General features: G+C 42.7%; 3 protein-coding genes across 3 annotated transcripts; 1 reads left to right on the forward strand and 2 right to left on the reverse strand.

Moving 5' to 3' along the window:
- Positions 1 to 328: 328 nt before the first annotated feature.
- Positions 329 to 1304, reverse strand: nenf (neudesin neurotrophic factor). Its single transcript, XM_053845627.1, has 4 exons — positions 1127 to 1304; positions 987 to 1047; positions 744 to 847; positions 329 to 653 (listed from the first exon to the last, which is right to left on the reverse strand). The coding sequence occupies exons 1-4, from the start codon at positions 1268 to 1270 to the stop codon at positions 477 to 479; spliced, it is 486 nt and encodes a 161-aa protein (XP_053701602.1). The 5' UTR covers positions 1271 to 1304; the 3' UTR covers positions 329 to 476.
- An 882-nt stretch (positions 1305 to 2186) lies between these two features.
- Positions 2187 to 9896, reverse strand: LOC128747072 (uncharacterized). Its single transcript, XM_053844620.1, has 15 exons — positions 9879 to 9896; positions 8000 to 8071; positions 7441 to 7536; positions 6741 to 7015; positions 6609 to 6686; positions 6389 to 6535; positions 5986 to 6082; positions 5544 to 5707; positions 5358 to 5488; positions 4816 to 5042; positions 4603 to 4717; positions 4404 to 4521; positions 3816 to 4007; positions 3561 to 3751; positions 2187 to 3493 (listed from the first exon to the last, which is right to left on the reverse strand). The coding sequence occupies exons 2-15, from the start codon at positions 8060 to 8062 to the stop codon at positions 2187 to 2189; spliced, it is 3201 nt and encodes a 1066-aa protein (XP_053700595.1). The 5' UTR covers positions 8063 to 8071; positions 9879 to 9896.
- pacc1 (proton activated chloride channel 1) lies at positions 9445 to 12783 on the forward strand. Its single transcript, XM_053845993.1, has 8 exons — positions 9445 to 9691; positions 10531 to 10639; positions 10719 to 10928; positions 11057 to 11211; positions 11280 to 11422; positions 11682 to 11823; positions 11888 to 11995; positions 12080 to 12783. Exons 1-8 carry the CDS (start codon positions 9662 to 9664, stop codon positions 12242 to 12244), a joined length of 1062 nt encoding a protein of 353 aa, XP_053701968.1. The 5' UTR covers positions 9445 to 9661; the 3' UTR covers positions 12245 to 12783.
- Positions 12784 to 13217: the final 434 nt, after the last annotated feature.

A 13217-nucleotide genomic window follows, 5' to 3' on the forward strand; every position in this document is an offset into this window, starting at 1 on the left:
TCCATACTTTTGAGTGGCAAACGGAGCGTATTTATCCTCATATATCCTTAGACAGTTGCAGACAACTCAACCACTGCTGTGGAGAAACTATGGAAACTTGATCCCTAATCCCCTGAAGCTTTGAAAACAGAGTTACTCGCCAGTGTTCCTCTTAGCTCGACTTCTGAGGCTGTAGAGGACTTGTAACAGCAGCTTTACTGTGTCAGAAGGCTCTCTCAGAAGTACCTTCACCTCACCTTCTTCTGGCGCTTATCCGGGGTCGGGTCGCGGAGGCAGCATCCTTTCCGTGTCCGGGCCGGGTGAGGTTTCCCGTGTTGAGTCTCTCAGAAGTAATAAACACAGAAATGCGGTGGTAAATCTTTTATTTTTTCAGTCTAGTTTCAACAAAAAACAATGCATATTGTTATTCACCAAAAAGGAAACTCATCACAGTGAAAATGAACAGAAAGAAACTACAGTCGCCTAAAACAAATGAGCTAAAACTCATCTTTGATTTGAAAATGAGGTTGGTCTTCCGGCTGAAAGTCTGGGTTGGGACTCCCGTCCTGGTTGAGGATGCGTGACGCGGTGTAGCCCACGATCGGGTACTTGGCTTTGTATGTCTCTTCAAAAATAGTGTCCAAAGACTTCAGCTGCTCCTCACTGAGCCCCGTCTGCATTACAAAGACGGAAGAAAGTATCAATGCTCATGCAATCAAAATGCATTTTAATATGGTGCATTACTGCATAATAATAGGACTCACTGTATCTGACGTGAGGTCTTCTGGGTCCAGGGACATCTTGGCTACCGCTCGGGTGGAGTCCTTTCCCACCAGAGCATTGTACGGTGCATCTTTGCCATAAAACACTGAAATATTTAGAGCAAAATATATATTAAAAAATGCAGCGCTATTTACAAACTTTTATTTTGAAGTTTAAGTCAAGCTTTGCCACAAATCAGTGATATTTGCTTAACGATAAACACATTCAATTTACGTTGAAGTTACCTTTTCCTTTGGTCACATCGAAAACAACCCCTTTTATCGCCATATAAATAGGAAGCCCTTCCTGTACACAAAGGACAGAGCAGTGATACATGACACGCATGGATGCACACACACACTCGGCTGTGGATGGAGGACTTTACCTCGCTGCCGTCGTAGTTGGACAACTCCTCCTCCATGAACAGACGAACTGGTTTAGTCTCAGATTTACGTCGAAAATTAACATCTTCTCCAAAACACATAGACACAAGAACAAAAAGGAAAACTTGGAATGTTAGTGTTGCCATGGCAGAGGAGGACTTTGAAAACAGCTCCTTTACTTCTTCACTTCCTGATCTGGTGGTGCGTTCAGTGCCATCGGAAATTTACGTCGACGACTCGCTTCAATACAAATTCAATAGCTTTGTTTTGTTTTTGTCTGTTCGAAAAATATTTTTCCCAAAGCAATTGTTCCTTTAAATACATGGACAAATCCTAACTAAAAAGACGATAAGTGTTATTCTAAATTTCGTGATAAATGTCGCCGTCATGAGGTTGATTTCATTCATTGCATTTGCTGGATGTCGAATACGAAGATGAAGACGAATAATACACTTATATTTATCACCGTTTTTTTTGGCGTATTTGAACATGAAATTAATGAATTATTTTTTAATTTTAGCGTACAAACGTGCAAGTGCACAATTGTGATAATTTAATTGGGGAAAATTATTTTTATTTGGTACAACATGAACACAAAACTTCGACAAAGCAAAATATCAACATTTTTTTGGGCTAAACATGACACTTATTCCACCAAACATGACTGTAATACAGTCAGTCAATTAACACTATTATGTGCTGAAAATGTTTTATCATTGCCACTTGCATAATGGTTAATATAGATAACTCTGAATTGAAAGTGCTTTAAGGAACATCAAAAAGAAAATAAAACACAAGATAAAATAAAGTGAATCAACTTTTTATGAAAACGAATAAGCCAAAAAGACAATCCAATTACACTGTGAGACATATATTTATAAATTAAAGTCAGATCAACAAAAATGTATAAAAAAATTACTGTAAACAATGTTTAAAAAACTACGGAGAACAACAAAATAGGCAACGTCAACATTATTACTATTATGATTATTCTTATTATTCGTATTATTATTGCACATACCTCCATCCGTTCCCCTTATTTATTAATTTATTTTTCACTTTTCAGCTCTTCACATCAAATACCAGTAGGTATTTCTTGGAGCTGGACTGATCCCAGGATGCTGCCAGACTCAGTTGTTTGACCCCGTTGCCGCTGGACACGTCCCCCTCCCACACTCCGGTGTTGTTCCGCTTTAAGCTCACGTAGGTTTCTCCAAAGACGCCCACCTCCAGCGCACCTGGGACTCTGACCCTGAAGCGGATCATGGAGTTGCAGTCCAGCTGGCCCACCAGGGGCTCCAGGAGCTCACAGTCCTTCTTCCAGCCGGCGTAGACGGTGGGGAAGGGAAGGCCCAGCTGGTTGCAGTTGTTCTTCAGGACGTAGTCACACTTGTGGCTGTACTGATTTTCAGACTTGGTCTTGGCGTACAGACCGAGACAGTACACCCCCGCCTCCGGCAGCTGGATGTTCAGCGTCACCTTTTGCTCTTTGTAAGCGTAGAAGACGTACCGTGAGAGCGGGATGGCTGCAGGCTTCTCCTCATCACTCTTGATCTTAGCCAGAATGTCCAGGTTGCGCTGGTTGTGGAAGGTGATACTGCACTTGCCCTGCTGTGTGTTAATGAACGGCGTGGTGTGACTGAAATTGGACAAACCTGCCTCCAGTGTGCTGGAACCAGGGCCACATGTGGTGCTCAGTTTTGAGGGGAAGAGCTCGTCTGCCCCGGCGACCCGTCCCCTGCTACGTATAAGGAAGTTAGCTGCGTTTTTGAGTTGCAATCCTTTTTTCTCAAAGTCCCCAACAAAGACTGAGAGTCGGTAAAAGCCATGTGATGGGAAAAGGATGTTGCAGGTCAGCAGGTCTGGTTGGATTTGAGTTACCAAGCAGCGTTTGGTGACAGAGGCCTGCAGACCAGGATGGACCAGCTCGCAAACCATCGAAAGAGGCCTAGAAGTCCTCAAGCTTATCTGGAGGTTACTGTCCTCCACTTCCACCATGTAACCTTGCAGGCTGCTGCTTGTCACCCCGAGGGATTCTGCGTTTGTCCTGAGACCCCAAGTGATAAAGGGGTTCTCAGGGATGGTCTCCATGCTGGTGGGAGTCATACACTCCACGATAAAGGAGCAAACCAAATCCAAACTCTTTGCATCAAGTCCAAGTTTGGCATATATCTGCACGTCATATTTGCCCCTCGCGGGCGGCACCACGCGCAGATGCATCTTGTTATGTGAGACAGTGAGGAACCCAGAGGAGGTGTTGCTCTTCCGCCTCACGAGCCCCGAGTTTTGGAACCCCTCCTGCGGCGAGATCCTGTAGGTGAAGGATAAAGGCATGGAGAAACCAATGGAAATGTCTGCCTCGCCGCCATCTGTACAGGTTGAGAAGAAAAATCATTTTGTTTGTCTGGTAACATCATCCTCCAAAGCACTACTGACATGTGAAGACGTGGCACTGATGAGGATGAATCAGCTCAAGTCCCAGGCTGAAGAAGTCAGCGGTCCTGTGCACCCTTTTCTCAAAGTCCTCCAGGGAGATGGGGGGGTCCAGCAGCTGCCATTTCCGCTCATCCGGAAAATGAGTGTCGATAAATGCGTCCGGATCGGTGAGGAAATAAAATTCCTTGAACCTTTCAAGGGGGAAAAAAAATCTGTAATAACCACAAGGCCATTGATGTAGGAGCGTCCACAAACCTTCTGGTGAACCTTTTCTTCTCCATGTCAACATTCCCTGCTCCCCAACACGCATCCAAGAGGAACCACTCTCCCCCCAGCAGCACAGCGTTCCACATGTGGTCAGATTTCATGTTGGCAAAGCTCTGGCCCTGGCGGTACCCGCTGCCCTTGCTGTGTCCCGAAACTTCCTCACATTGGATGCCGACTACTCTGTAACACACATGCATAGTCATTTGTGTGAGGTGAAATACAGATTATGATTATGATTGTCCTACACGCATATCCTTGTTAAACATTCTAAATGTAATGATCCAAACGGACAGCAGATGGCAGTAACGCTACTTTCAAGTTCCTCTAAAAGACATTTCAGAGACGTGAAGAAGAGGCAATGCGAGGAAAACATGCACTTTGAGACCATAGTCACTTTAAATTTGATTTATTATTGTGTTCAAACCTACTCTTATATATTAAACACAGCAGTGGGAAGCCGTGCAAATGAAAATTGACTCTTTTAAAACCTTGTAGCTGCAGATCACCAGCAACATTTCATTACCTGTTTAATGTCAAGTCAACATTGGCTCCATGGCGGAGCTCAGTCCCACCTACCTGCACATGTCTTTACAAACGGCAGCGTACCCGGAACAAACTGCACGGCCCGTCACCATCACGTCCTCCGTGGAGCTCAGCTTCTTCGAGTAGCCAAGATACCCGCTCACATCGTAAGCTTGGGGTCGACGATAAGGTCCGAACAATTCAGATACACAGGCTTCATGTTTAATATCTATAAAGAATCATGGAAACTCACCGACAAAGTGACAAAGCCAAACAAAAATGGCTCGGATTTTCTCCAGGTCAGTCCTGGCTCCCAGTGTGATGTTCTGCACCACGGTCTTCACGTCATGGACCCGTTTTTTATAGAGCTGTGGCGCACACACACACACACACAGAACCACATTTAGAGAGTTCAGTTCCAGATGTGGCCATCTTCCCTTGTCCCACAGATGGAGACATGACTCACCTCTGTACCGACTTTGATAACGTATGCATCAATCTTCTGGAAAACCTTCGGGTCGGTGAAAAGGTCCTTTTGAAGTGTCCTCGTCTGGACCTTCTGCTGAGTCTGTGCCTTCTTTTGCTTCTCTTCCTCAGCTCGATTCTTCCTCACCACCGGTGCAGGTCTGGCCCGTGACAGCTGCCTCTTTGGAGCAGAACCATGGTCCTCTTTGTTCCCCACCAGGTTCTCTGCTGTCTCACAGAGCAGGACGGTCTGGACAGGTTGATCATTGACCGGTGCTGGTTCAACTTCCACAGGCGTCTCCTCCAGTGTTCTTGAAGCAGGTTTATCTGTTTTTTCAATGATGGGTTTCTTGTCTGCGACAGGTGGTTTGTGATCACGAGGAAGCTCCGCCTCATTCACCTGGATGGATCTGTTTTGAGTCGACTTCAATAGCTGAGCGTTCTGAGCCATCAAATCCTGCTTTTCTACACAATAATAGGAAAGTAAAGGTGTTTTTCTTTTTTTATAGAACATGCTGAATGATTTTTTTCCCTTCCTATCACCTCTCTCTGCAGCCGCTCTGTCCTTCTCATACTGCATGAGCTTCAACATCAGCTCGTCCCTCTGCCGCTCCATCTCCTCCTTCTCCTTCTCCATGTCCTCCCTGCGCCTCCTCTCAACATCCAGTCGTTCCCTGCAGGACAAGAACATTCAGGTCTAACCGTTGGAGTGTGATTAAAAACACCCACCTCTCCAGCCTCCTCTGCAGTGCCTCCTGCTGGGCCTGAGCTTTCATCTGTTGGACCTCGATGGGGTCGGCTCTGCGGCGCTGCATGTACTGCTCTTGGTTGCCCGTGCACCAGTAGATGATGGACTTGCTGTCTGAGAGCGGGGTGGCAGTGAATATGAATTCCTTTGAAAGAAAAAAAGATAGTCAAATAGTGTTTTTTAGGGTTTATTTATTTATTTTGGGAATTCAATTTGCTACCATTTTAATGCTTGTTTATTATTGTTTAATTGAGGACTATTTTTTGCCATTTGGTGTGTTGTTATTCTCCATCTACTGTACTAATACTGCATTTACATTTAAGACTGCTTATTTAGAATTTTTTTTTCGGGCTGCAGCACAAATTCCAGGGGTTAAAGTCCTCATGATTGATGTTTTAATGTCCTGGTTGCCGAGATACTTACTGGCCACTTCCGGTCCACAGGTTTGACGACCCACTTTTTCTCATCGTACACAATGTTTTTGATCTCATTCCAGTGGAATTGGATCTTTGGCTTCAGCCTGCAAGAATGGAGGATCACTGAATGAGTGAATCCTGTGCTCAGGTGGTGACAGACCTTGAAAATGCATCGACTTCATCCCACGTTTTTCGTAACTTTATGGCTTTATTTTGTAACTTGTTTATTCTTCTCCCAATTGCCTGTCCCTCCCGAGCAGCTTACACGTGTGTTGAGTTCCCTCCCTCCACTGTCGTGTGATTTTATTACAGCTCCTTTGCTCAGCCAGTTCTTCTTGTTGAATCATTTGTGTTTACTGCCTAATCTCCATGTGACAGTCGAAAAATAAAACTCGATCGATGACTCCTACCTGTCGTCCTTCAGGGAGATTTTTACTCCATGGGCGTCGACTCCCAGCCACATGTCAGTGCCATTTTTATTTTGGATCTCAAAATAAATTACGCCGAACATCTCCAGTTCCTGTGCGACCTTGAGGTACTCCACCATGGCCTCCTCTCTGAATGAATGGAGAGTGACTTCAAAAACAAGCAGCTTTATCTCACCAATTTTAGAAAAGAAACATAACTCACTTCATCATGGACTTGTGCTGCTGATGCTGGGTCCGGATCTGATCCTCCAACTCGTCCAGCGACTGTTGCTCCAGGATTCTGAAAAGGTCTTCATTCAAACACCTGCTGAGCTTTCAAGTGTCCATCACTCACACTCTGGGCAGCAGACGTTCCAAGGACAAGTAACCCTGTCGGTGCACGGACGGGTTATAGTCTCCGAACTTAGCCTGGACGACGTAGGAGGAGAGCAGCACTGCAGTCTGAGGAGGACAGTGGATCGCTGCCCCCATGATGTCCTCCTTCACCTGGAGGAAAAAGAGTCGCCGCGTGACGTCCTGGATCAGCTCTTCACCCAAGTCCTCCGGGTAGAACTTGATCCGGAGCTTGAACTGCAACGGAGTCTCCCTCTTCACGTCCTGAGCCATGATCTGAAGATGGCAGAGAGATGAAGTCAAAATGTATTCAAAAGGAAGGAAACTGTGAACTGAAGTGTTATGAATTACGTATTTCAATGTCATTTTAGATATAAACCTTACACCTTTAGTCAATTTTAATAAAAAGCACTGAGCATATTCATTCAGAATTCTCTTTTTTTCACCACAGTTTCATTCATTTCCATATTAAAATTACCCCTGTCATTATTAAAAGTTTTTTTTTCAGAAATAATTGTATAATTTAAATAATTGTTTTTACAGTTTTTTCATACCACAGTGACATCATGGACAACAGGTAAGTTTCCTCACAATTCAATGTTTTTTTTATTTATTTATTGTGGTTTTGTGTGTTCCTTTCTGTAGTTTCTTTTCCTCCTCCTCCTCATCCTCGACCCCCCTCCTTTCTGGTTTGTCCTCACCTTCTTTTCTGGTTTCAGCCATGACACTGAACCTTTGGTGTCCACAAACTGAAGCCCGAAGTACCAAAACTCGCGGAGTCCGATCATCCCGGTGACCTGAATCAAGAAGCAATGGATTGAACTTGGTGAAGGCGGATCATTATTTTGAAGGACAAGACACGAAACTTCTCTTCGCCTAAGAGCAACTCTGAGTTTCAAGAAAGACGGCAACGTCGGTCACTTTATCTTTTAAATATAAACAGATATTTCATCCATGCTATATGTCTTGTACTGTAGCATATTTGACAATAAAGTTACCTACCTACCTACCTTATAGTGAAACCAAACCTTGAACTGAGATAAAAGGTGATCCCGCCCTGAGACTTGATTCTAAATAGTTTACAGTAACAAGCACAGGGAAACTCCCGATTATAAGCTCCCTAGCCGGGAAATAAATGTTGCGATTTATGCAACAAGGGAAAAGTCCAACACCTGAATGCTTGGAAGTGGTTTGACAGAGATGGCTCACATGTCACCTGAATACTGACAAACCAACACACACAGCTCCAGTCAAACACACCATGTCAAAAAGCTGCTTGCCGCTGGTGTTCGGACGGACGGAGAACTCCAGCTCGGCGTCCATGGTGTTGACCTTGACACTGACCTGCGAGAGAAAGGAGGAAAACTCCCCTCATTACAAAAGTGTTTCAGATACTCTTAGAGTGAAAAAAACAACACTGACGGCAGAAGGTTTTAAAAAGCGATGTATGAAAACAAGTCATTTCCAACAAGTTCAATTATTTATTACAGAAATATGTTCTATTTCATTGATGTCATCTGGACTTCACTAGATTAAGGACAGTTTTACATGATTGTCAAGGGAAATGTTTGCAAACAATCATTGTTCAACAATAATAATGCAATTGCTGTCAAACTTTTTTTTTGTTTGCTTTGTATTTTTTAATAAAAACATTCAGAGATAATTTTCTGAAAATGTTTAATTTAGATTCTGAGTAGAATTTGATATTACATTGTAATACATTTTACATCTATACTTGTTAACAGTGTGTCACTGTGATAACAATAGTTGGTGTTACTGGCATGACTTTTAAAAAATGTACCGAATGTAAGTCACAAACATTTTTTTGTTTGTTTGTCATTAACCACACACAGTTTAAATCCTAAAAATTACATTTGATCATTTAACAGACATCTATTCCATATTGCCGACAAAAAGGCACACTTTTCCTGCTTCAATAAATCCCAAAATGTTCACTACTGGTAGAATAAAGTACATATTTATGATCGTGCCCTCTGTGTTGCTGAATGTGTTGTGTTGCCACCTACCTTTTTGGGCATCTTGGCTGGTGGTTGTTCCCCAAAAGACAAGTGTTCTGTCTGAACAGACTCTCATCGAAAATGCAGCACCTTCTCCGGGCTCATGTACATATCTCAATATTATCTGGCAATAAACCCTGCCGCTGCGACCTTTGACCGGGGCTACTGCACCCAGCTAGAAGGGAACGTATCTTATCTGATGAAAATATTTTGTTTCATTCAAATGTTTGTCATCATAACAAAGAAAGTACAATAAAACAATAACATTCGACAAGGTCCTCTAACGGAATTGATACAGATGGAAAACTGAGGAAATGAATTTAGTTAAAAGATTTACCAAGATGGACCTTTGAAGGAAGAATGATCATCAACAGGACATTAATAGGATATTGCACATTTGATCCAGGCTGGATTAAACAAACCCAAATTAAACAAGCACTTTACAGGTTCTAACCCAAATTGACATCACAGTCCTAAAAATCTGGATCCATATAGTGATGCAGATCGCTCCCAAAATTATTGTAGCAAGCTTTTCAACAAGAAAAACAAAAGGTTACAAATAAATACATTTTACAGGGGAAATGACATGGGAGCAATTTCACTTCTCTCATGTGGATTAGTCATTTTATATCAACGCAGAAGTACAGCGTAACGACGCAGCGTTCCTGTTTCCGACGCGCACTTGAAGGCAGCATTTGGGAACAACAGGGGGAAGGAATCGATGAGACGAGTCGCTATCAGGGGAAGGGCCTTTATCTCTGCTTCATGGCTTCACTAGTATGAGTCTTGTGTTGTAGTGACACCCGCAGCGTAGTTATCGCACCTTAAAATGTATCATTTATCAGGAGAAGCCCGTTTATCAGTTTGAAACTTGGAGAGTCTTGTGGGCAGTGACGGAAGAGGAATGCTCGGGAAGGACACTTCATACCAAGTGGTAGGTGCCCACTTCCTGCCTGAACGTTTTTCCCCCAACTTCTGTAAAAGTATAGGTTTAAAACGATTCAAAATCTATCGAGGGAAAGTGGAAGTTCCATAATATCATGTGATCTCTTCGTGGAAATCGCTGAGTTCGCGTTTTCTGTGTTACCCACTGTCGCTGTTGGATCTGCCTTCCTCAAAACGCGCACATTAATAGTTCGTTTCAAAGAAAAACCAACGGTATTTGTCTAGTCATCTAGTAAATATTGACGGTCATTTATGTAAAATAATTACTGTTCGGTGCAGCAAATCAGTGTGTTCGTCTGCTCATGGAATAAAGTTATTGTTTACATCATAGAGTGAAGACAGAAATATGAATCCAAAATAGCACTAGTTATTTCACTTATTAGATTGCAGATTTGATATCACCTTTATCTGTAGCTTTACTTTATCTAATTATATGTCAATTAAAACATCGACATCAGTGCCTTGAATTACTCCCTGGGAGATCAGTAAAGTATCTATCTTGAGGTTAGTTGTATTGTTTATATCTCATAATGTAGTGCAATCTACTGCATGTTGACACATGGTGTGGGCCGCGTGTTTTCGAAGAGGGAAGCCCGCACTGAATCCTGAAAGTAAACCCTTTGCTTATTAAATGATATTATTGTCAGTGATGCAATTTAAAGTCCCTGGCTTTATTGACTCAGACGTGATAATATTTGCCAAATTACTGCAACAACAAACATGCCGTGCTGTCACGATGTTTTTAAGCCGTGTGTTCACTGGCTCAGCATCAAACAAATGTGTTTCCTTCTCCCATATTTCTGGTCGTAACTGTGTCTGCTTTTGCAGTTCGACGATGATGATGACTATGAACAAAACATACTCCCTCCAGATCTTTTTGGGGATCCCACTGATGAACTTGAAGATTTTGAAGAGCCAAACGAGAACGGTTCACCAGGTGAAGACAGCGTGACGCACAATATTTGGTGGCATCATCATTCAACGATGTAATTACATGTATTACTTGCTCCATTCAGATGATTACTTCAGAGAGGGGAATCAGTCGATGAGATTTAGCAAAACATGCCTGAAGAATTTCTTCACGGTGCTGCTCATCTTCGTCTACCTGCTGCTCACCACAGTGGCAGCCTTCCTGGCCTACCAGACCATCACCGACTTCATGGACAAACTCAACCACCCCGTCATGTCTGTGACCTACAAAGAGGTTGTCCAGTTCTCTCCTCCAGGTGGGTGTAAATAATTCAGCCCGTGAAACTGAACTTGCCATGTGCTTGTCTGAGATAAGCTATCTCTGCTAAACACTCACAATTGAGATGTTCGGTCGTCCAAATTTGAGGTTGTTTTGTTGGAGCAGGTATCGCTCTGTATCCTGGCAAGGCGAAGCTGCTGAGCTGCAATCATTACTACCACGGCAACATTCCGCCACTGGTGAATCCTGGGACCCCCCAGAAGGGAGACTGTGTTATTGAGGAGGTGTCCTACATCGGGCCCTTCACCAACCAGACAGAGGTCAGTCATGAATCTTTGGCAAATTGCGCTATAAAGGCGCATCTTGACTGTGAAATGAAACGTTGCAGAAAAAAGCCCTGGTGATCCGCGGGCCCTCTGATGTCAGAAGCAAAGAGCTGGTCTTCCTGCAGTTCAGTCACAACGAAACGGACGAAGACTTCAGCGCCATCACCTACATGCTTTTCGCCAAGTTTAGCGATTTGGTCGACAGGTGAGTGCAGAAAAACTGCGACCAGCCTCAAGCGGACTTGGAGATAGCGTCATTGATCCCTGTGTTTTTTTTGACCTACTGAAAACACATTGTGAAATGATCAATCGAAAGTGTTAAGGGGGAAGTATTTCAACTATTTGGGGCTGATATAGTTATAGTTGAATAGTTAAGAGAATTGTTTCACTCCAGAGTGTGTTATATCTGGCTATTATAGTGCAGTCATTATATAGTAATAATATCTGTCACCTTGGATCTCTAGTTCTAATACGTCTGAGTTCATGCGCAACTGTGAGAGAAATTACTCCATGTGGACCTTCTCTGGAGGCTTCAGAACCTGGGTCAAGATGTCTTTAGTGAAGACGTCGAGCGACACCTTCGACGACATCGAGTTTCGGCAAGAGGTGTTTTTACTGTCTTCCTGAACTATTTTTCCAGCTAGTTTTTAATGCCACTTGTGTCTCCCAGTCTGCTGTGGTGAAATTTAACGACAACCGACCCGATGACGAAAAAGGGAATGAGCTGTTCTTCGCTGTTTTTGAGTGGCGCGATCCTTTTCAGCAAGAACGCCGACTGGTGACCCATTTTCCTAAAACGTTTGCCTGTAATTGATCTGGAGATGATTTTGGTTGTGACCTGTTTGTGTTTCTCCTGCTCCAGATTGTGACGGCGAATGCCTGGAGTTCTATTGCGATTCTCTGTGGGGTCTTCATGGCTCTTTTCAAAGCAGCAAACTTTGCCAAACTGACTGTGCAGTGGATCATCCGCATGCGGAAGCGGCATCTTCGAAACAAAGTCAAGAAGCTTCACCAAATTACCGCATAAAAAACACAACAAGTGAATCACTTTATTTTTAATGGAAAAATGGACTGATAAGGGGAAATACTTGCCTTTACAAATCATGTATTCCTTTTAGTTTAATCCTCCAAAAATAGGGGGCGCTGGTCTGGTAACCTGTGGTGTCATTTCTGCTGTGCATTCCTGGAATCTCTTGAAAGAAGCCGCCCTGGTGATCCAACATTTCAGAACTACCTGCAGTGTCTTGTTGCAGCTTCTGCAAACCAACTCTTTTATCTGAAGAAAACTATGGATCGCTTTTATGACTTTGTGATGGGAATTATGTTTTATAAACCTTATGAATGTGAAAACATTTCCGGATTTTTTTTAAAAATTGTACTAATTCAAGTTTCCAGGCATTGATTTCCTAATGGACTTCAACAAACATGTGGCTTCCTGTCAACTTCCTGAAACAATCCATTTAAATCAATACTGCTGTTTTACATGTCTTACAAATATGTGCCGTTACTTGAACACAGATGTGTACATTATGTTGTATGTTTTAAACACAGAAATAAAGTATATTTTCATGCCTAGAATTTAAAATGTGTGTGAGGATTATTAGTTAAATCTATAGTTACTCTGATGCTTATCATTTATTATCGTTTAAATATGACGTCTTTTTAATTCACCACTAACTGAATGATAGTAATGATTAATGCGTATATGTTGAATTTTAACAGCATTTTTTCTTTCAAGTGTGACGCGTAAGGAATTAGATTCCGTTGTCACTTCCGGGGAAAGAAAACTTTCGATTTATAAAAACAAAAACGTTTATTTATTTATCAATTTTATTTGGTTTACCACCAACAAGCAAGCGGGTTTATATGTTTTCCAATCGTATAGTTTAACCACCGCGATTTAAACTCAAGTCACGTCATGATATTTTATAGAAATGTAAATTATCTTCCTTATGTCTGCATTTTATTATGAAATCCGGAAGCACGCCTTGCTGTCGTGA

Source organism: Synchiropus splendidus, chromosome 16, assembly GCF_027744825.2.
Source record: "Synchiropus splendidus isolate RoL2022-P1 chromosome 16, RoL_Sspl_1.0, whole genome shotgun sequence".
NCBI lineage: Eukaryota > Metazoa > Chordata > Actinopteri > Syngnathiformes > Callionymidae > Synchiropus > Synchiropus splendidus.